The following is a 23,255-nucleotide window of genomic DNA, read 5'->3' on the forward strand; positions in this document are numbered from 1 at the left end:
CTTACTGGAAACCTTAACCTACCTTCATTCCCTCTGTTCTTCTTCACACACGCGCGAACGGTCATTTTAGTGTTATATGTGTGTGAGTGACAGAGGGACCCTGTGCAGCGGAAGCAATGCTGGGTTCTAGTTTCCGCACGGTTCGCCGGCTCTGCTCCACTTTCTCCTCATCTGTTTTGCTGGAAGATTGTAGTTTGCAGCGCCACTTAAATAATATTATTGGCAAAGCTAGTTATGGTGCTTCTTCTGTCATCGACACCGAAAACAACTACACGAACCGAGCCACCGGCAGCATTGAGATTGGGCCGTGTTCTTCTTCATTGGCGACCAGTGCGCACGTGCTCAGGAGCAGCAGAGCGGCAGCACGACGACCCAGGCCACGACGGGTGCGAACTCGGCAGCAGCAAAAGAAAATGATGACGGATGCGGATGCGTACTCGGCAATAGAGCTGGCACTGGACTCGGTGGTCAAGATCTTCACGGTGTCCAGCAGCCCCAACTACTTCCTCCCCTGGCAGAACAAGTCCCAGCGCGAGTCCATGGGTTCCGGTACCCCGCTTTTGTTCTACCTTGATACGTGTCTATAACACTGTTAATGATTTTTTTCCCTAATTCGAATTTATAGCCCTGGTTGCTTTCAAATTTGCCATCAAAGTTTTTCTTTCTGTGTGTGTGTTTTGACATAATACTTGTTTCTAACCAGTATCTTTGACACACTTTCTAAATTACTCTTTTTTGACATAATTTCGTAAATGGGTTGAAGGGTGTAGTTGTTGCCAATTGAGTTACGCTTGAAAAAAATGAAAAATTGTGGAGATTTTGTACATACCAGACTTCGGAGGGTGTGATCAGTAAATGGACGGAAGTTCTTAACTAAGAAAATACTTGGAGTTCCCTTGTATTGATCATTTAGAAATATATGGATAAAGCCAACTTGGCTGTTTTTGGAACAAATATAAACCGTGAGAACCTTTTGCTGCGGTTCATTCGTTGTTTATCCGTATACTTTCCTACCTTAAATATCTTTACGATGGCAATGTAGGGTTTGTAATCCCTGGGAGAAAGATTCTTACGAATGCTCATGTAGTGGCTGATCATACGTTCGTACTTGTAAGAAAGCATGGCTCTCCTACCAAGTATAGAGCGGAAGTTCAAGCTATTGGACATGAGTGTGACTTGGCTATTCTGGTTGTTGAAAGTGAAGAGTTCTGGGAGGGGATGAACTTCTTGGAACTAGGAGATATTCCTTATCTACAAGAAGCTGTTGCTGTTGTTGGCTATCCTCAAGGTAACATTGCTGATATTTTATATAATTCTTGTAATGTATCTTGTATCTGTTTTCTGAGTCACGTGTCCTACCCATGAACAAGAGGGCCCTCATGCCAGATAGAGGTTTAATGAGTAATTTTTTCACACTTATTAAAACTGCATGTTGCATGAGCTTTTAAATAAGGCCGTGTCTTTTAAATCATAGGGGGTCATCTCTAATTGATCATGTTTCATTGTTAATTTTTTTTATTAATTTTTTTTTTTTTATTATTATTATCTATAGTGTTTGTGTAACACTTCTATCCCACATTAGGAAGATGAGGGGTAGCCCACATAGAGTGGGTAGTTTATAAAGATAGTCATGGGTGCTAAGGGATTTTAAGGAAGGTCCACCAAACTGATTAGTCATTTTGGAGTGATAGCGCAAATGTGGCTATCGCTTTTTCTTAAGTCGTAGAAAATGGTATCAAAGCCACCTAGTAGCTTTATGTCATGTGGTACTAAAGTAACGCATGACATGGCCCTGACAAGGACGTCAGGGTTTAAGGGGGGAGTTTGTAACACTCCTGTCCCACATTGGAAAAATGAGTAATAGTCCACATAGATTGAGTAGTTTATAAAGATAGTCATGGGTGCTAAGTCCCACATTGTCTAGCTACTAGGTGAAACTGGGCTTTATAAGGCATTCTAGGAAAGCTTCAAATTGACTAGTCCTTTTGGGGTAATAACGCAAATATGGCTAGCGTTTTTTCTTGGGTCATTACAACTATTTATCTTCCCAATATGGGACTTGGGTGTCATAGTTTGTTACACGAGATTTTTTTCATGACCTTTCCAACTCTCAGAAGAGAAACAACTTTATCTCCAATCTTTGTATTGAAGATACGATTACCTTTAACCAAAGGTTGATCAATGACACAATCACTCAGTATTACAAGAATCTCTTTAATGAAACTGTTCCTTGGCACCCCAAATTAGATGGGTTGGAGTTCCGTTGTTTAGACTTTGTAGAAGTGGCTTGGTTGGAAAGATTGTTTCAAGAGGAGCAAGTTCTTCAGGCTTTGCTAAGTATGAATGGTGACAAAGCTTCGGGCCACAATGACTTCACTATTGTTTTTTTGGGTCTTGTTGGGCTATAGTGAAGGATGATCTTATGCGCGTCTTTCATAGCTTTCATGAGCATGAGATGTTCAAGAAGAGCTTTAATGCTACTTTTATCGCTCTCATCCTTAAAAAGATTGAGCAGTCAAAGGTAAAGGATTTCAGACCTACCAACCTAGTGGGTAATGTTTATAAAATTCTGGCGAAAGTCCTTGCTATTAGAATGAAACAAGTGCTAGGAATGCTGAATAGTCATAATGCCTTCATAGGGGAGAAACAAATTCTTGACTCAGTTCTTATATAGCGAATGAGTGTATGGACAACAGGTTAGAATTGGGAATTCCCAAATTTGTTTGTAAGCTAGAATTGGAAAAAGTCTACTACCATGTCAACTGGGAGTTCCTCTTATATGTCTTGGCGCGTCTTGGTTTTGGTTCAGTTAAATTGTGAAGTTTAAAAGAGAGAGGGGGAAGAAGAGAAGATAGAGATAATATTTAGAAAAGGTTTAGTACTGTATGTTAAATCCGTTCACCATAGCACATATTTAGATTATGGTAAATATAATGTGATTACAAGAATACCCTTAAGCTATAAGAATAACAAGCTAATATAAAATATAACTATAGCACTCCTCCATAAAGTTGAAGCATACAAATCAAACACGCCAACTTGTTGGACAATCGCTAAAAGGAGTCACGGGGTAATGGTTTCGTGAGAATATCACCCAGCTGATCGTTGGAGCGAACATAAGGAGTGACAGTCTATTTCCCTATCAATAACCTCAATATATTTGGTATGCTCATGGAAAACAGGTTTTTTAGCAATAAAAATAGCGGCTTGATTGTCCTAGTGCATCTACATAGGAGTAGGAACATCAAGACCCAAGTCACAAAGGAGAGAGCGAACCCATAACATCTTGGAAGCAATTTGAGTCATAGCTTTATACTCAGACTCAGCACTAGAATAGGCAACGGCATTCTGTTTTTAACTACGCTAAGTTAAAAACATAATTCTCATAGTTGATAGACAACTTTGGGTACAATTCTCAAAGTTGATAATCTTAGAAGGCGGGGTTGCACTCTTGTAAATTCGTGTTGCCTATGCAAAAAGAATGGGGTGATAATTAATCATCTTCTCACTCTTTGTGAGTACACTAGTATTTTTGGCACTTGGTTTTCAACTTGTTTGAAATTTCGTGGGCTATGCCGTGCTACATGTTAGAGCTACTTTATTTTTGGAAAACTCAATCGCGGGGACATTCCAAAAAGGTTCTCTAGAAGGTTATTCTTGTATTCCTTATGTGGAGCATTTGGAGAGAAAGAAATTGACGTATTTTTGAGGATTGCGAGTCCAATTTACTTTGTTTAAAATCCTCGCTTCTGAGATCTCTCTTGGATTGGATTGTTGTCTATGTTCTTAATTTCTCTTGTTTGAGTCTTTTAGATCTTGTTTCCTTTTTGGATTTTAGATACTTGTAGGGTGTTTTTCTCTCTTGTATACTTTTCGTGAACGAGGGTTTTACCTTTTTTTCTCTCAATAAATTATTATTCATCAAAAAAATTATCTATTGTGTGTGTTATATTTCATTCATTGCATTAAGCAAGTTAGAGAATGAGCCTTTTACATGTGATAGACGAATTGATATGATGATGGTGATGGCACTCAATGTGGTTATTTTGCTCAAGTCCATATATTATGTTTCTTCTATTGCATATGAAGTTATTGACCACTTTTAAGTAACTAGTAACTCACATTACTCAAACAAGCACCTTTGCCAGTCTATGGATGTTTTTGCCTACACTTTGCATTTGGCTACCTTGATAATATGTACAATATATTATAGCGCAAAAGTGGTCTAAAGAGATTCCCTTGGAACTGGATCCCTGGATCATATGTCATCTGCTCAATCAGTTACTTCTTTGGGATACTAAAAAAGATTTCGTAGATGTATGCATTTTTTTGAATCATGGAATCAAATATTAGCTCTTACTATAATGTAATCTGTAACTAGTTACAAGCTTCTTCTTAATTGCCTTTCTTGTATACCCCTGTGTACTTGATTGTGCTTTGCGTTTTTTAATAAAACCTCTCTTACTTATAAAAAAAAAACTAGTTACAAGCTCCCAACCCTTAAAAGGCTGCTTTGGTCTATGCGCAAGAATTAGTGTCCAAAGCCTCATCTTAACCCCATTTTTGCTTCTTTTTTTTAAACAAATTTTAATCTTGTACTTCTCTTACCTAAAACTATAAGATTGTAGTTAAAGTTGAAAAAGAAAAGAAAAAAGAAAAGAAAAGAAAAGAAAAAATGGGTATTGGAGATTGCTTTAGGATTTAAAATTGTGATAACAACCTAAATAGTAACATTTGCAAAAGCTGACTATAAAAGTTAGGCTAATTTTAGTTGCTAATTGCAGGCGGTGACAACATTTCTGTTACTAAAGGTGTTGTTTCCAGGGTTGAACCCACACAATATGTACATGGTGCAACCCAGCTGATGGCAATACAGATTGATGCAGCCATCAATCCGGGAAATAGTGGCGGTCCAGCAATCATGGGCAATAAAGTTGCTGGCGTAGCTTTTCAAAACCTTGCAGGTGCAGAGAATATTGGGTGAGTTCTATAATTAGATTCATATTGACCATTATCGCCTGGGATGACAAGACATGTTCATTTATCACTTGCAATGCAATGGCCACTTCTAGGGTACACTAACTCTTTCAATATTTTGGACCTTAGCATGTTAATTTTTGAATTTCTTGGGTTCTTCCCAAATCAGTTGTGAGTTGCTATCTAATTTAATGGGGAAATTCAGGAATAAGGAAACTCATTCATTTCCGGAAGTTGCTCCTCTATGTTTGCTTTGGAGAGGAATAGGCCTGATTCTGAATGTGTATAGTGATCCATCGAAGACATCAAAAACTTCTTTCTTTCTTCAGCCACTTTATGCTTGGATGATGGACTCTCATCCCTCTACAGATTTTATAAATTTCATTGTCTATTTGCACCCTTAATTTGTATTTTCTTCTTTTCTTTGGCCATTGGCTTTCCTCTCTTGTATACTGCTACGGGCTTCAGTGGTATCCCCTTTGAGTCTTTGACCCTTCTAATGAATTGACTAATTGGTTGAAAAAATTTACCCAAATTAATACTACTATTTCCTGTCTCTAGCTGCCTTGAACCCACAAATTTGATTCTTGGGGTTGGGGTGTATGTCTGTTAATTGTGCTTTGTATCAAATTACATCCATGTTTTCTCTCAAAACTGTCAATATGTGAAAAAGTAAGGTCCTTTTTTGCCTTGCAAATTCAATCTAGCTTAGTTGTATCAACTGTTTAAATTCAACTAGTATAAGGATGAAGCAAGCGGAGGTTCAGCATATCCATATGAATGTATCAACTATTTATATTTGAAGTAAAAAGTTTAAAAAGAGTGTTGGATCCAAATCAAGCACAAGGCTTTGACAGGTTGATTGTTCCGATTTTTATTGATTGGTTCCACCTCCCCCCAGATGAGTGGTTCTCAGACTTTTTTCTGCTTCCTACTTTACAAGGTTATGGGTTGGCCACCCCTTGCAGGCCGTCTTTGATCTAGAGAGTTTTGATAGGATCATAGTCCACCAATGCTTGATAACTAGTTGAGATAGTATAAATTTATACAATGGAAATATGGTACATATGAGATTATACCATCCAGATTACAGTAGAACATTACTATTATTTGGCATCTAATTTAATAATGGCTTAAATGAGATCAATCCACTGGCAAACTAATACAGATAACAATCTCGTCCTCATAGAGAAGCCAGACAACAAACACACTCTATATAGCAGAAATCATCTTACACAAAGCCTCAATCACAATGACAAACAATAGAGGAGGCAGAGGGTTCCCTTGTTTTAAGCCACAGGAGCTACTAAAACACCGATGGAAGTCCCATTCACCAAAACTAAAAAAAGGAATCGAGGAGATACAATGAGCTATCCATGAGCATCATTTCCCTCCAAAACCACACCTCCTCAGCATGTACAACAAAAAATCCAAATTAACATGATTATAAGCTTTTTCATGATCCATTTTATAGAGTACACCTGACTCTCCAGGTTTTATTCTACTATCAAGGTATTCATTGGCAATAAGAACATGATCTAGGATGAGTACACTTGACTCTCTCACCTTCTATTTGCTGATGATACTTTGATTTTTTGTGAGGCATACCCAAATCATCTACGTCATATGCGGTGCTTGTTCTTATGTTTTGAAGTTGTTTCAGGCTTGGAGATCAATTTGGCTAAGTCAAAATTGGTTTCTATGGGTAATGTTGATAATGTGGATGGGTTGGCTGGTATTCGAGGCTATGGTGTATCTTCTTTGCCATTAAAGTATCTTGGTCTTCTGTTGGGGGCCTTCTATAAGGCTTAATCTATTTGGGACAATGTTATTGAAAAGATAGAGCGTCGGTTGACTAGTTGAAAAATGATGTACTTGCCTAACGATGGTAGGGTTACCCTTATTAAGAGAATACTTTTCAATTTGCCTACATATTTCACGTCTCTCTCCCTGCAACTGTTGCAAACTGTATTCAACGAGATTTATTATGGGGTGGGCTAGGCAAAGAATTCAAATTTCATCTAGTAAGCTTGTCCAAGATTTGTTCTCCGATCTTTGAGGGAGGATTGGGGGTTTGAAACTTGCTAATATTCAATTGTGCTCTCTTAAGAATGGCTATGGCGCTATGTGCATGAGAGAGAGGCTTGGTAGAGAGTTGTGGTGGACTCTAAATTTGCCAGTTCACCCACCCATGAACTGGGGTGGGGTTATGGAAGAATATTATGAGGGGTTGTGAGAAGTTTTCAAGCCATACCAATTTTGAGGTGCGAGATGGCTTCTAGGTTAGGTTCTGGCATGATCTGTGGTGTGGGGACAAGACCTTAAAGGAAGCCTTTCTAGATTTATATTGTATTACTTGTGTGAATGATGCTTTTGTAGCAGCTCACTTAGAGCTTTCTAGTAGCTTCAATAAGTGGAACGTAAGCTTTGCTAGAGCGGTTCATGATTAGAAAATGGATGTTTTTGCCTCGTTCTTTAATTTGTTGTATTCAGTTAGAGTAGAATGGGAAGGTGAAGACAAGCTTTGGTGGGCCCCCTCCAATAGAGGGTTGTTTGATGTTAGATCCTTCTACAGTATTCTAGTTTGTAATGCTGGCATTATTTTTCCTTGGAAGAAGGCTTTAGGAAAGATTTTAACACATGATAACTTACGTAGGCGTGGTATAGTGGTGGTAGAGTGGTGTGTTATGTGTAAGAAGTATGGGGAATCTGTTGATCACCTTCTTCTTCATTGTGACGTGGCCCGGGTTGTTTGGAGTTTTTTTTATAGTTTGTTCGAGATGGAGTGGGCTATGACTAGTACTAGTAGTGTTTTGGATTTATTGAGTGGATGGAGCACTTTGTTGGGTCGTGGTTCTGTCAACCGTATATGGAAGCAGGTTCCTTTCTGTGTTTTGTAGGGCTTGTGGCGTGCGAAAAATTTTAGGCTTTTTGAGGATGTGGAGGTACCGGTTGGGGCTCTTTGTAGAAATGTGCTTAATATGTTATATTTGTGGATGTCGGCGAATAGCCCAGGTAGTTTGTCGTTTGCTGATTTTTAACTTTCCTGTTCGTTTATTTCCTCAGATTAGAGGCTCTTTTGTATACTTCCTGTGTACGAGGGCGGCTTTTTTTGCTTGGTCGGTAGCCCTAGGAAAGATTGTTACCACAGACAATCTTAGGAAGCAACATGTCATTGTGGTCGATAGATGTTGTATGTGTAAGAGGAATGAGGAGTTCGTGGATCATCTTGTTCTCCATTGTGAGGTTTCTTGTGCCTTATGGAATTATTATTATTATTATTTTTTTTTCAGTTGCTTTGGACTGTTTTAGATTATGCCTAGACAAGTAGTTGACTTGTTTGCTTGTTGGTAGATTGCTGGTAACACTCAAAATGCTACTGTGTTGAAGATGATGCTTTCTTGCCTTCTGTAGTATCTTTAGAGGAAAATAAATAATAGAAATTTTGAGGACCCCAATAGGACGTTGGAGGAACTTAAGTCTTTTTTCTTCAATACTCTTTATCTTTGGACAGCTGCATTTGCTTCTCCTTTGGTGTTTAGTTTTAATGATTTTTTTTTTTTTTCTCCTTCTAGCTAGGTGTTACTCTTGTTTACTTGCTGTGTACTTGAGTGCGCTTTTTTGCTTTTAATGATATCTCTATTACTTATATATAAAAAATAAAATAAAATAAAAATAAAAATAAAAATAAAAACTAATAGACTGTAAATTCTCAAGCATGATTCATTTTTTTCCCCCTGTAGAGTTATCTATGCTTTAACATTTTCTTCACATTGTATTCTGCAGTTATATTATTCCTGTTCCAGTAATAAAGCATTTTCTTGCTGGTGTGGAAGAAAGTGGAAAATATGTTGGTTTCTGCTCTCTAGGTTTACTGTGCCAGCCTACCGAAAATATCCAACTTCGAAACCACTTCAAAATGCAGTCTGAAATGACTGGGGTACTTGTGAGCAAAATTAACCCTCTTTCAGATGCATACAACATCCTGAAAAAAGATGATATAATCCTGACATTTGATGGTGTGCCTATAGCGAATGATGGAACAGGTACTCACTTTCTATGCTTCACACCTGATAATTTAACAACTAAAATTTATGCCATGCTTGCCACATCTTCCTACCTTAGCAAGTATGACTCCTCTGATTTAAAATGGTCTTTGTCCCTACTCAGACAAAAGTTGCATAGTTATTTATTCAGTTCTCTAAGTAAAATAAATTGAAAGCCACAATAAAATGTAATACTGATATCCATTTCCTCGTACTGGTTTTTCTTGGGCAAGCAACTACATTTGTATTGTCTCATTGGCATTCGCCCTGAGGTAAAAGATGAGAAGATTGGTTATTCTCCTTGCTGTAAAATATGTTTGTATTCCTTTTCAAAAAAACGAAATGTTTGTACAAAGTATTTTTTGTTTCTTTCCTTTAATTTTTCTAAACATTTTTATTAATCCTGGGGTGCTTTTTTGGATATATGTGGTTTTTTCCCCTTCTATTCTTAGTATTTATTGTGATTTACACACCATACAGTTCCTTTCCGAAACAGAGAGCGGATAACATTTGATTATTTGGTGTCGATGAAGAAACCTTATGAAACAGCGGTGGTTAAAGTTCTGAGGGACTGGAAAGAGTATGAATTTACTATCACCCTCCGACCTGTAAGTCATTCTGCTTCATCTATAAGGTCAATGATTTCACTATCTTGTGGAGTTTCAGACTCATTAATAAAATATCCAATATCGCTTGAACTGATATAGAAGTAAGACTTTGTTGAGACCCCCCCTCCCCTTCCCTCTCTAGGCATGTTGCCAAACCCTAGTTGTTAGATAAAGGTTAGATCATACTCCATTGTATATCCTCTAAATCACACCAAGGCACAATTTTTAAAGTTAAATTATTTCCAAAAACTATTTCAAATGGAGCGGGGAATTTGTGATTGCAAAATATGAGATAGTATGCTGGAAGAAAAATAATGTCATGAAGTCTATATCTTTATTACCCCCCAAGTTGGTAGCTAATAGGTTGACTGAATTTATGGGGTGTGGAAAATGGTTTTAAATGTCACCCAGTTAAGTGAGAGAACGTGTTCTATCTGGTTCAGGAGGGTGGTTTGGGAATTACATATCTTTGATTATGCATGTATGATTTATATTCTTCAAAAGATACTTCATTATTTCATTTGGTAATGGTCTGTCATGCTACTGAAATTTAATATTTTGAATCCTGCAGTTGCAGCCACTAGTACCAGTTCATCAATTTGATAAACTCCCAAGTTACTATATATTTGCCGGTCTGCTTTTTGTTCCACTCACTCAGCCATATCTTCATGAGTACGGTGAAGACTGGTATAATACCTCACCACGGCGGTTGTGTGAACGTGCATTGAGGGAATTGCCTAAAAAGGCTGGTGAACAACTTGTCATTCTTTCTCAGGTTTGCATTCTTCTACTTTGTTTGGATTAATCAGGTTTTCCATGCGATAGGGTTTGTTGATTGTGTAGGCTCGTATTTGATGCTTTGGAGTTAAGACTTCCTGATATGCTCTGAGTTAAGACTTCATGCTGCATTGAATATAATACTTGACCGCGACTTAATTTCAAGAACATCAGAATTATATGCCGAATTCCTGTAGGGGAAAATTACCCCCCCCCCCCCTTCTCTCTCTCTCTCTCAAAGTACCTAATTGTGGCAAGTTTGACCTTTCATCAACTTTTTTCCTCTTTTTGGACGGAAAGCCAGTCACTTTTAGCTTATAGGATGTCTGGGAGAGGTTCATGAGCTTTGCTCCTGTTTTAACATCCTGTGTACTAGGGTTACACCCCCTTTTGTTGCTATTTGATAAATTCTACTTGGCCAGAAAAATACTTTCATTTCTGTTATCAAGCCTGTGTAACTTTGACCTCCATCACATCAATGAATTTTATTCTTTAATTGGAGACTATTTTTGGTGTATTGATTCTATAGGGTACAAGAGTTCACTTTCCATTAAATATGCTTAATTTTTTCAGGTGCTGATGGATGACATTAATGCAGGGTATGAACGTCTTGCTGAGTTACAGGTGCCTACATTTATCTAGACCTGTGTTATGCTCTTTTAAGTAACTGTAAATAGACGTGGAGACGAGCCGTATGGGAAAAGGAAATGCATTGAAAAAGGACTTGATCTGCCTGTGAATCTCCTAGTTAACTCCAAATTCAACCTACTAAGATAATTATACCATGGGTGTTTATCTGAAAAAGAAACATTGGTTGGTGAAAGATTTATGATGCACACTAATGTTGTCTGGGGTGGTCACAGTCTATGCACTCCCTTGCACATTAACTAAGTCAACTAGGAATTTATGCTATATGTGTAGTTCAAAACTTAAACGTCTGCTGATAAATCTCAATTACATTGTGCACAGGTCAAGAAAGTTAATGGGGTTGAAATTGAAAATCTGAAACATTTATGCCAGCTTGTGGAGAACTGCAGTAAAGAGAGCGTGAGGTTTGATTTGGATGATGAAAGGGTCATTGCATTGAACTATCATTTGGCAAAGATTGCCACCTCTATAATTTTGAAGCGCCACAGAATACCTTCTGCAATGTCTAGTGATCTTATTGATGAACAGAAGGGCTTGGAACTTGGGTTGGTCTGCTCAAGGTAAGAAAACCTTCTTGGCAAATGGGATGGTGAAGGAATTGAGCTAGCCTGCTTAGCTGAATCTTCTTCCGCGCCCCCAACTTGACAAATAGAAAAGCTGGGAATTCAGTCAGCCCTCAACTTACAATATTTTTGAGAAATACTACTCCTTTTTGGAACTGGTCATAATGCGAGTCACAAGGGGCGACACAAGTCCGAGTCATCTTTTTTTTTTCGCGATGACAGCTCTTGTTTTGCAAAGCAAATATTTTTGAATGGTATTTAATATAGGAGATTTTGTAGATGTATGAGAAGGCATCGGTGCAGAAGCTAAACAAGTCAATTTTCTTTAGCAAGAACACCGTAAGTAAAAGATCTTGTATTCTTTCTTTAGGAGGAGTGCAATCAACCAAAGGAATGACAAGTACCTGAATTACCGGCTCTAGTAAGAAGATCCCAAACAAGTAATTTTAAAGATGAAAATATAGATCAGGCTTCAAACAACACCTAGAAGTAGGGTTGAATAGGTGTATGTCAATATAATGCGAAATTTAAAATTTAGCAACTATACATTGGCCAAATATAATGAAAGTGTTAAAACAATCAGCACAAGTAATTTGGTGACGAAGTGGAAATTTTTTGAAGAACTCTTCAAAATTAAAACCGTTCCAAGACAGTCAACCCAAAAAATAATCCACCAAAATAAGAATTAAGTTGTATAAGCAATCACACTTACAAAACCTTTGTAACGAACTCCTTGTACCAAGACAAGCGATTCACTTGCCTTTTACCACAATAGCTTCAGGACCTCTAAGCAATTCTTCTTCTTGATCTTCTATATTGGAACTCCAATAGGCTTCCGTTGTTGATAAATTGTTGCGGTTTACAATAAAAACTTAAAGAGAGATGCACTTGAAAGCATAAAAACTTAAACTCTCTCTCTTAGCATGTGAAGGAAAATACTTTTTTTTTTCTCTCTCTCTCTCTCTAGAAATATTGCCTCTAATCCTTACAAAATTCGTGCTTAGAAATCTCCTTAAATAGATTTGAAGAAAACCTAGTTCTAGTTGAAATAAAATTTAAGCAAAATTCGCCCAGATTTTTGGGATTATATTTCAGGGTGATTTTTTCATAGTAAACGTCTGAATTAGAAAAATATTATTTCAGAGAGATTTGTCTCATTTTGAGTTAGCTTTCTAATGCCGCTAGTTTCACCTTAATCCAATACTTAAACCGAAAGTTATGGTCACAACACTGAGACATGCGCACAATGACTCTCAATCTAGAGTTGAATCAAATTCAATTTTAACTTGAATTAATGAAATTTGGATTGGCTCTATTGATTTAAACACATCATATAAGTCTTCTAATTTAGATTGGATTCAGCCCACTTGAATTTGAGTCAATCATCATGCGTTGGATAAACTTTTTCACCGACTTAACCCATAGACTAAAACTTACAACCAAATATGTTTTGACATTGAATTTGCTAACACTAAAAACCTAACAAAAGGAATAAAGGAAAAAATATGGAATAGGATAAATGGGTGGAAATAAAATTTTTTGTCACAAGTGGGAAATGAGATTCTTTTGAAGGCTATTATTCGGGCTATTCCTGCCTACACTATAAGTGTATTCCAATTGCCTAAATCATTATGCATGGAAATAAATTTATTGATGATGAAATTTTGGTGGGGGCATGAAAAAAAAAATGAGTCAAAAATTGCTTGAATGAGTTGGGATAAAATGGGTTTGTCAAAATCAAAGTGTGGTTTGGGATACGGAGATCTAGAATGTTTCAATATGGTTTTATTGGCAAAGTAATGGTGGGTATTGTTTCACAATCTTGATACACTGGCCGCATACATTTTCAAGGAGAAATACTATCAAAATGGTACATTTTTGGAGTCAAATATGGGATACAAACAGTCTTATGCATGAAGAAGCATTTCGAATGCAAAAAAAAAAAAAAAATCTATTAAAAGCAAGTTTAGTGTGGAAAGTGGGGAACGATAATTCAATAAAAATTTGGGGTGATAAATGGCTATAAACTCCCACTTCCTATGTTGTTAAGTTTTCGGGGTAATTATCTTTTCCCCATGAACTACCATCCTCTGTAAACATGCCTCCATGAACTGATACATCGACCATAAGATAGCATTCAACTATCAATTTTGTACATTCCCCCCCCCCCCCCCTTTTCTGACAGTCAAACCCGTTAACTCGGATGGTCAACGTCTCACGTGCTTTTTTTTTTTCTCCTTATTTTTCCCTCATTCCCTCAGTCCCCTCTCTCTCTCTCTCTCTCTCTCTCATCAGATTTCCCGCTTGCTCTCTCTCATCTTCGCAACTATCTCTATCCCTCTCTCATCTTTGTATCTCCACTGGGCCTCTCCTCCATCGTCATGGTTGTTCACATGTTATCCACATTTGGTACTTCATGGAGCTGCTATGGGAAAACATGGTTAGGTGGTGATGCACAACCAAAACCAGAGGTCGACAAGAAGATCTCCTTCGTCCACCGTGGGCCGGTGAGCCTCCAACATTGGAGTGGCAATTGCAAGCCCTGGCTTCGGCTCGACTCTAAGCACCCATGTCCCTCGGACAACCTTTGGGCCCCTTACGACCTCTTTCGTCACTCCTCGTTGCTCTCTGACAGCTAGCCACCACTTGGTGACTGTGTTTCATGGGAAAGAGCAGCCTACTCAAGCTTTATTGACCGCTGTGATTTGTTTTGTAAATGAGGACAGACGTCGAATGTGTCAAAAAGGAATTTTTGATAATGATGATAATTAGCACATGATAAATATTCTTTCTTCTTCTTCCTCTCATTCTTTTGTGCCTATGTAGAATTCTCTTGTCTATATGCATGAGGTAGGAAATTTGTGGTCGATCACTGTTGATACAGATTTTCGGTAGATGACGTGTCAACCTGCGATTCGTCTGAATTCTCGTTCTTGGAATCTGTAAAATAAGAACTGTGTCAAGGGATGCCGACAATCCCGTTCCAATGCCTAAGTCATGAGGCAATTTGAAAGATATAATGCAGAGTAATGTTGATGAGACAATGTGTGTTTAATACTTGGGATACCTCTATATTTATAGAGGTTTTGGTGTAACCAAGTGGCTCTGCAAATCTCGGATTTTTGTGGATCTACAGTTGGTGGCGATGTGGGTTCGGATATACGGATCTTTCAGGATTTGTGGTGCGGTTCTGGTTGCACATCTTGGAGCGGCATATCCGAGATTTATATTCCTTGAACCTTGGGTGGTTTCGAGATACCCGAGATCTCGGGTCGTCTCGAGATACTCGAAATGGTTCTACCCCGAGATCTGGGGATCCTTGGATGTTCTGCACCCTATGGAGTTTTAGACCCAAAATGCTCAAACTCCAAGGTGAGCTTTAGTTCAAGGTCTTGTAGTTCGAGATGGTCTTGTCATATAAGGTCCTAACAAACCATCAAGGTGGTAATGACCGAGATGACTTGGCCGGGTTGGCTCATCAGGTTGGGCCCAAATGGCTTCGGGGCTGATTATTTCCCCAACAATCGCCATCGAGTTGCAAATTTTTTTTTTTTTTGCTCTATTTATATAAATGTATAGTGGAAATTTGTCAACCTTTGTCGCCGTGGACACATTCATACACGGGAGCCACTGTACTCCCTTTTACCCACAAAACCAAAACCAAGTCCTCGCCATATTTAAACTTGGATGTGTTCAATGTACAATAAGTAAGCCATGAGAGCCCAATACTCCAGGAGGCAGGACTTTTAGAAAACTCTTGCAGTACTATAAATATATACCTTTTCATACTTTAATTTGTCATTTGGGCAGGAAGATTTTCTTCAATTGGTTGGGTGAAACCGAAGGGGTATATGGAGTCTCAGGACAGTGTACCTGCCATTCCTAATTGTATTGCGGGTTCACGCGAGGGAAAAGGAAAGCTTAGGTTGTTTGTTATAGGTAACCATATCAAACAACGGTTGCTTAGGCTAGGTAAACTTTGTTGAATAAACGCCGCCTATTTTAGTTTACATTCATTATAAAGTAAACCAAGCCTAACCGGTCACGACATGTGAAAAGGGAAGGCTCAAAAATAGGGTCTTTCTAAGCAAGAGGGTAGCAGGCAAAATAGGGCTGACTGCTCCATTGCTCACTTTTCCAGTATTCGTAAGGTTGCCAAATGGGTTTGAAGCTTCCCTAGCTTGAAGGCCCATCCCTCCAATTATTCCAGGATTCAAATCATGCCCATTTGGGCTTTGAATACCAGCTACTTGGAAGGGCTATTTCATTCCGCGTAGTCAGCTTCCGTGAAGCATTAGTGGGAAAAAAGTTTGCATGCAAGAACTACATCAAAACCACAATCAAACACACACACAAATTCGATCGAAGAATAATGCTTTCCACGGATAAAATATAAACTCCCACAAACACGTCTCCGTTGTGTCTATCATGATTCATGCACGTGCACACACGCGGGCGCGCACGCACACACAAAGACACAGAGAGAGAGAGAGAGAGAGAGAGAGAGAGAGAGAGAGAGAGAGAGAGAGAGCATACCATGACTATGAATATTTGCTTAAAAATAATTAACGAGCTTTTTCCTGATAAATATAAGAGGTTGGTGTGGCTGTGCAGTAGAATCGGAGCTGTTGTTCAGAGCTACCTAACCTTCAATGTGAAAACTCACAAAAAAATAGAGTGCATGTGCATGGAACGCGTGGAAAAGTGCAACTTAGTCCCTTAATTGGGGTCTATGTAGAAGAAGATGAGGAGCAAAGGAGTTACGTGTATCTCTTTGTAGACATGTGCATGTGCATGGAACACGTGGCAAGTGATTGGGTCTAAGTCTTTCATGTAAAACTGAGCCCCTGATCATAAGCAGTCCCGACAACCTGAGCCCCTGACCAAGGGAGTGAAGATGTCTCCACCACCCAAAGAAGAGGATGAGAGTGGGGAAGAAGATGATAAACAGGGTGCAACTTGTGGGGCCTGTGGGGATAACTATGGTACTGACAAGTTTTGGATTTGCTGTGATGTGTGCGAGAGATGGTTTCATGGCAAATGTGTAAAAATAACACCTGCAAAGGCCGAGCATATCAAGCAGTACAAGTGGCTAGGTTGCAGTAACAAGAGACCTAGAGTTTAAATCTAGGTTTTGAATTTGGAGATTAATAGCCACCTAATCAAACAAAGGTGAAAAGGTTTAGACCTTCCTTGGTACAATTTGAAAGTAAGACAGGGTCAGTGTCGTGTTTTAGTTGATGAATTTGAATGATTGCAGATGAATTTCGAATTTCGAGTTTTGCTACTTTTGCTACTTGTTCTATCTAATTTTATTGGGAATTGTGTTTTTAAATAGTTAATGGTAGCCAGTAATATTATTATGTCTATGCAATTTTTTTTTAAATTTTTTATTTATTTATTTATTTATTTTTATTTTTGAAATCATGTCTTGCAATTTTTTGGTTTGATCTTGGTTCATATTATCTTCCATTTTTGCACATTACCACCTTACATTTGGACAGTGAGTTGAGTTCTCTTTCAGTTTTGTAATCAATGTGAACCCAGCCACAAAGTAAAGACTGGTCCGTACTTGTCAGCCATGGCGCCCAGTGGAGATAAAGAGTTTGGAAGGAGCAAAATAATACTTTGTTATTATATCTAAGAAACAGAGTATAACAGTAGCAAATATATTTTTCTTCATTCTTCATTTGCAAGCAGTATTTTAAACCTATTTATATTTTTAGTATTGCTGGAATATTCAACAAATATTTTGTATGCCTATATTGTCTGAAGCACCCCAAAAGAGGAAGATCCACTAATAGCTGAACCCAACCCAACTCATAGCACACATTCTCTGCAATTTAAATAAAACTCACGTTTTAAATACAAATGACAGCAAAATATGGAGAAAAACTAGTAAGATGGCACGTGCAACGCACATGAGGCGTTGATCGTCCGAGTTAACGGGTTTAACTGACGAAAGGGGAAAAAATGTACAAAATTGATAGTTAATAACTCTTTTATGGTTGAGGTCGATGAGATGTCAGTTCATGAGGCTATGTTGACAAAGAGTAGTAGTTCATGGGACGAAAATGTAATTACCCTTAAATCTTTGGTAAGGATTCTTGATAGAAAAACCACTGTAAAGAAACTTATAGATGAAGATACAAACCAGTGGAAAGTTTCTTTGATGGAAGAAATTTTCAACAAGGAGGATGTTGCAAGCATTTGTGGTTTGGCCATTAGTCCCAACATAAATCAAGATCAACTGGCGAGGGTAGTTTTCGGTAAGAAATGCTTATCATCTTAAAAAGGGAAGAGCTCGTAGGAAAAAATGAGGAAGCTCAAATTCCTAAATTTATAGTAGTATGTGGAAGGGAATCTGGAAGATTTGCGGCCCGGGGGTGGTCAAAATCTTTTGGTAGAGGTTTGTAATAATCTTCTTCCAACTAAAGAAAATCTCTTTAAAATGACAATAGTTCAGGACCCACTTTGTCTCATTTGTGGTTTGGTAGCAGAGACCATTGGTCATATTATTTGGAGTTGTTCGTCTTCAACAGATGTTTGGGTTGATTGTAATAGGAAGATTTAGAACTGTTCTGGTGGAGAAGACTACTTCCTAAGCATCCTTGAGAAGCTTATGGAAAGATTAGATAATGAGGATTTGGAGTTGATGGCTATGGTAGCAAGAAGAATTTGGCTTTAAAGAAATACATTGACTCGCGGAGGAGAATTGTTGTATCATTCTCACTTAGTAGCACAAAAGAGTATGTGGAGGAATTCTGAAAAGCATAACTAGACTTAAGGAATAATGTGAAGAATGACCAAGTAATAATGAAGTCCAAATGAAAAAAGTCACCGGTTGGTATGATTAAGGTAAACTAGCAGAGGCTTTGACTGCTAGCAAGATTGTGGAATTTAGTAGAGACCTAGGGCTCCAAAATGTCATGATTGAGGGAGATGCTCTAAAAATAGTTAATGTTTTGCGGAAAGAAAGGTATTGTTGGATTAGGTATGGGCAATTAATTGAATAAGCAAAATTTATTTTGATTAGCTTCCGGTCAAGGTCAATGGGGCATATAAAAAGGGAAGCTAATGAAGTAACACACAAATTAGCAAATACGGCTATTCATTAGTCTTTAAACAAGTTTGGATTGAGGATTTTTCTGTATTCATTTGTGACATTTTACTTACTGAGTAAGCTGTCTGATTTATTAATGATAATTACTAGATTTGCTTCAAAAAAAGAAAAAAGAAAAGTCATTGCTAAAAAAAGTAGAAAGGGAAACTAAAAATACAATATTTATCGTGAGAAAATGTATAATTTTTGTAGATATAGAGTAAGATGAGAAATAAATGGAGTAGGATATATATATATGAGTAATGATTGAACACCACCCAAAGACAATTTTTTACCACCTTGCTTATGTGTCAAGGTGGTCCCCCATTATTTTTTGAATTTTTTTATTTTTTAAAAATAAATTAAGGTAGGGGACAAACTTGCCACATAGGCAAGGTGGTGAAAAGTTGTATCTTTGGGTGTATTCAATCATTACTCTATATATATATTGATTTCCTACCAACTTTTCACATAATTATCTTACATGGCAGGAAATCATAGGCTCTTTGAAAAAAGAAAAAGAAAATCACAACTATCCTATGATTCCCTGTCACGTAAGATAGTTGTGTGAAAAGTTGGCAAATAATCATATTACACACACACACACACACACACATATATATATATGGGATTTGATTCCTGCACTACACCAGTACAATAAGTGGACAACACCTCCTCACATGATGGTAGGCCACACTGTTGTTGTGCTCATGTTATGTTGGTGTTGTAAAACTAGCATTTCATGATATATATATATATACACACATACGTACACGTGAAAAGAATTATAAAATAAAGTATGATAGAGAAAATATTGTCTTGATATTTTGGATAAAAAGGAAATAGACTTTTTGAAAAAGAACTTCTATAATTATAGATAAATGCTATTTCCCAATTTCCTGTCCATCTCTCGTCATCTCTAGGGGAGAATGTATATATAACACATTTTTTTAAAAAAATGATAATAATAAAATTAACTATTGAATATATAGGACTCAAGTATAAAGAGATTACTTTAAGTATATAAGTCAATCATCTTTTTTTTTAAAAAAAAAAATTCTCTAGGATCAAAATAGGGTCTGTTTCTCTTTCTAATTATAGATCAATTAACCTTTTGAGTTACTCTACAATATAATATTAGTCCGGAAATATTATTTTTTAGGAGACCTTTACTTCTTAAGGGGCCTTTGACAAGCACCTTAATTGCTTACCAAGTTCTAAACACTATATATCTGCTTACCGAATTCTTTCAAATTCGAAAAAATAATTTTTGAAGATTCTAATCCAAATGATGCGTTTATAACTTCTGTATAACTCTAATAACTTTTTTTTTTTATGTGGGTCCTACATATCTAATGGTTGATTTTTATTTTTTTTATTTTTAAAAAAAAATTATTGGAGTTATATGAAAATTGTACAAAAATTATAAACGTATCATATCTCAACCCCATATGATATGATATATCTCTAAGAAACACACTACATTTAAAACGATATGTTTGGTCCGAATTGGACTATTATAGAATAGTTAAGGGGACAATCAAAGACTAACAATCTATGCTGATAGAATTAATCCTCCTTTATTGTTAATCCGTGCATAACATTTAAGTTTGGCAACTTGAGTTATCCTTGTCTGATTGATATTATTTAGGGAAAAGTTATATTTAGTCTCTAAGTTTCGTCTTATTTCAATTTAGTCCTTAGGTTTTTAATTTTAACAATCAACTTCTTGAGTATATGCCTAGATTTTAAATAGGTTCTTTTGCTACTTTTTTTTTTTTATTTTTTTTTATCAAAGTTAACGTTTTTTCATCTGCCATGTAGTCACATTTGACATGCCATGCAGACAATGTTAGCCCACATCCATGTTTATCACTTCAATCAAATTCTTGCAAAGTGCTTCAAATGTACCATCATTTGAGAAGTATCACGCGGGCTTTTCCATGGGATAATAAACGTCCAGCTCTGCCCTGTAAAGGGTGTTCTGACCTTCCAGAGATTGATGTATTTGTTTCCACAAAGAATCCAAAAAAAAAAGAGCCACCTAAACCTGTGCGACCCCTCTGGGTTGTGAAGGTTCGGAGATTTGTTCTTTTAGATTAAAGAGGTAAGTGAGTCTGTTTACAGGGCAGAGTTTAGGGAGTTGATCTAGAGAGATGCCGGATGCGGGGTAGGATTTTTGGTGAGCCTCTGCAGCAGAGATGAAGCAAACGGCATGGCATTTACTGATGTGGCACTGGCACTGCAAAATTTAAAGATTTAATTGCTGAAATTAGAAACTCATTGATTCGATGGAAATCAAACGAAAACATAGGGACTTACATATGATTTTCCCAATTATTTGTCTTTCATATGTTCATCTGAGTTGTTGTAATTGTTTCAAATGAAACATGAAAAGAATTTGAAATGAAACTTCCATTGACATTTATATTTAGCACTGAAAACTTTTATGTTATCAACTAACCTGCGTCCCTAAACTGAAGTAAAACAGAATAAAATCTTTGCCGATGTCTACATCTGAACATGGTCAGAAGTATTTCTCTGCAAATAAACAACTAAGAAACGCTGCCATTTAGCCAAGTGGTATACAACATCTTTCATCTTTTCAAAGAAGTTCTGGAGTTCAACAGGGCGATTGCTTGTGAGATTTAAGATTCGAAGTAAAGATTAAAACCAAAAAATGAAAAGAACCCATCAAACTTGCCCCGTTAACATCTTAAGACATTTAATCCTGATAGTCATCAATAATCTGAACCGCTGAAATCCAACATCAAATGGCAAAGGAACAAGCTGTAAAGGACTTGGATAAGAGGCCGACATCATTTGCATTTGATCATTTACAGGCAAGAGTGGCTCGGGTTGCTAGGTCAGCTAAAGAAGCAGATCACAAGAGTCAAGAAAGGAAACACGAGTACTTACATTCGTCTGCGGCTACTTTTCTTCTCCAGTTGCGGACCGTCCACTGGAAATTAACTCCACCTTTTTTTGCTTCTTTATATATATATATATTAGTGTTTGGCCGGGGGAGACAAATCAGTAATTCATTCAATACCACATAACAGTTCGTACAATTATCTGCAAATCAGATACAACAAAGAACCGATAGTACAACGAGCATAGCAGAAACAAAAGACTACATAAATTTTTTTTTTTTTTTTTTTATAAGTAATTGTAATTTTATTAAAAAAAAAAAAAATACCAGCGTAAAGCGCCCCTAGTACACACGGAGTATACAAGAAGCAAAAGTCTCACCACCGACCCGACAAGAAGAAGCCCACAAAATAACCCAACCTTAAGGCCCTGAGAAACAAACCACAAAAACCCCCAAGGCAAACAACCCTACATCACATAGGTCTTGCCTTTCCTACACCGAGAAGAAATTTTAGAGTCGCCATAATTAACAAAGCTTTGCAGATTCAGAAACTCTTTCTTGCTCTTAGTCTTCTGATGCTTAATCATTTCTTCCGTAATAGCCATGAACCTCTCGTTATGCTCCACAGACACATTCCCCGCATACTCCTAGGACAACCTCTCCCAAAACCCAACAACCTTCTTCCTAACATCTATCTCCCACTCCGACGTCAACTTCTCATCCATCTCAGCCGAAGAGAAGGAATCTGTATGGGTGGAAGACATCTCCAGTGCTGGAAGAAGAGAAGAAGCCTCAGAAAGTCCAACTACAGAACCCGAAAACCCAGGGAATACCGAAGGAAGACTTAGCCAGGCTACAAAACCACTCCTGGAAGAAGACAGAGCCAGAAAAACCCCAGGAGCAAGCTCCTCTCTAGCCTTCCTCAAGCCCCCAGAGACACCATCGAAGCCCTCTGGTTCAACCTCGTTCTTATCCATTCGTACAACACTAACACCCACAGGTCCAATCCCTGTATCGACTATTTCTGGAACCACCTCCATCGTCTCCGGCAAAAGAGGACACCCAAGCAAACCCGACAACAACATACCCACACCCTCTGGTATCCAACGAAGCATCCTCCAAGCCACCAAAAGAATGACAGGCCAAAGGAATCCCAGAAGAAATCTTCGGCGACATCTCCGGCATGATTTTCGACGGACGGGAGGCTTAAAGTTTCGGGAGGAATCGGGCTAACCGGAAACCCGAACGTCTTATTACCCAACCCAATCCCGACAAAACGGTCCAAAATATTTCTTACAGCTTGGCCCAGAGCCAAGTTAGACCCGTCGCCCAGCTTTCTCCACGTGCAACGTTTTGAATATTCGAATTTCAAATTCGAATGTGAGAGAAGCTTCTTACCCAAAGGACAGATAAGCCGGTCTTTGTCCAACAGTTCAAGCGGAGGTGATTCCAAAGAGAAACAGTCCATTGCCGCTCTCAAATCGTCCTCTGCATGCCTCACCGACGGGAGAAAATCCAGAACACGTGGCTCCGCCGATGCAGTGCTCAACCTGGAACGACTACCCCCCACAAAAGGCACTGAACCTGACCTCAACACCTCCACAAAGCAGGGACCCTTCCAGCAAGGAAACATTCCCATCTTTACCTCTTCTTCCTTCCCCT

At 37.9% G+C, this 23,255-nt stretch overlaps 2 protein-coding genes and 1 long non-coding RNA gene across 4 annotated transcripts; 2 read left to right on the forward strand and 1 right to left on the reverse strand.

Annotated features, from left to right (window-relative positions):
- The first annotated feature begins 39 nt into the window (after positions 1-39).
- On the forward strand, positions 40-11,903 carry LOC133858002 (protease Do-like 10, mitochondrial). 2 transcript variants are annotated; one of them, XM_062293409.1, is made up of 8 exons: positions 40-549; positions 1,043-1,288; positions 4,785-4,980; positions 8,764-9,023; positions 9,504-9,631; positions 10,203-10,406; positions 11,007-11,032; positions 11,378-11,554. In XM_062293409.1, the coding sequence occupies exons 1-8, from the start codon at positions 117-119 to the stop codon at positions 11,412-11,414; spliced, it is 1,530 nt and encodes a 509-aa protein (XP_062149393.1). In that variant the 5' UTR covers positions 40-116; the 3' UTR covers positions 11,415-11,554. The 2 variants fall into 2 exon arrangements, with proteins under 2 accessions (XP_062149393.1, XP_062149391.1); XM_062293407.1 differs by having other exon boundaries at positions 41-549; positions 10,982-11,032; positions 11,378-11,903.
- A 2,097-nt stretch (positions 11,904-14,000) lies between these two features.
- On the forward strand, positions 14,001-16,744 carry LOC133856868 (PHD finger protein Alfin1-like). The gene is made up of 2 exons (XM_062291907.1): positions 14,001-14,126; positions 16,481-16,744. The coding sequence occupies exons 1-2, from the start codon at positions 14,001-14,003 to the stop codon at positions 16,742-16,744; spliced, it is 390 nt and encodes a 129-aa protein (XP_062147891.1).
- A 3,976-nt stretch (positions 16,745-20,720) lies between these two features.
- On the reverse strand, positions 20,721-21,145 carry LOC133857107 (uncharacterized). Its single transcript, XR_009898303.1, has 2 exons — positions 21,044-21,145; positions 20,721-20,963 (listed from the first exon to the last, which is right to left on the reverse strand). It is a non-coding gene; the product is annotated as an uncharacterized LOC133857107 (long non-coding RNA).
- Between the last annotated feature and the right edge of the window lie 2,110 nt (positions 21,146-23,255).

Source organism: Alnus glutinosa, chromosome 14 (assembly GCF_958979055.1).
Source record: "Alnus glutinosa chromosome 14, dhAlnGlut1.1, whole genome shotgun sequence".
NCBI classification, from domain to species: Eukaryota; Viridiplantae; Streptophyta; class Magnoliopsida; order Fagales; family Betulaceae; genus Alnus; species Alnus glutinosa.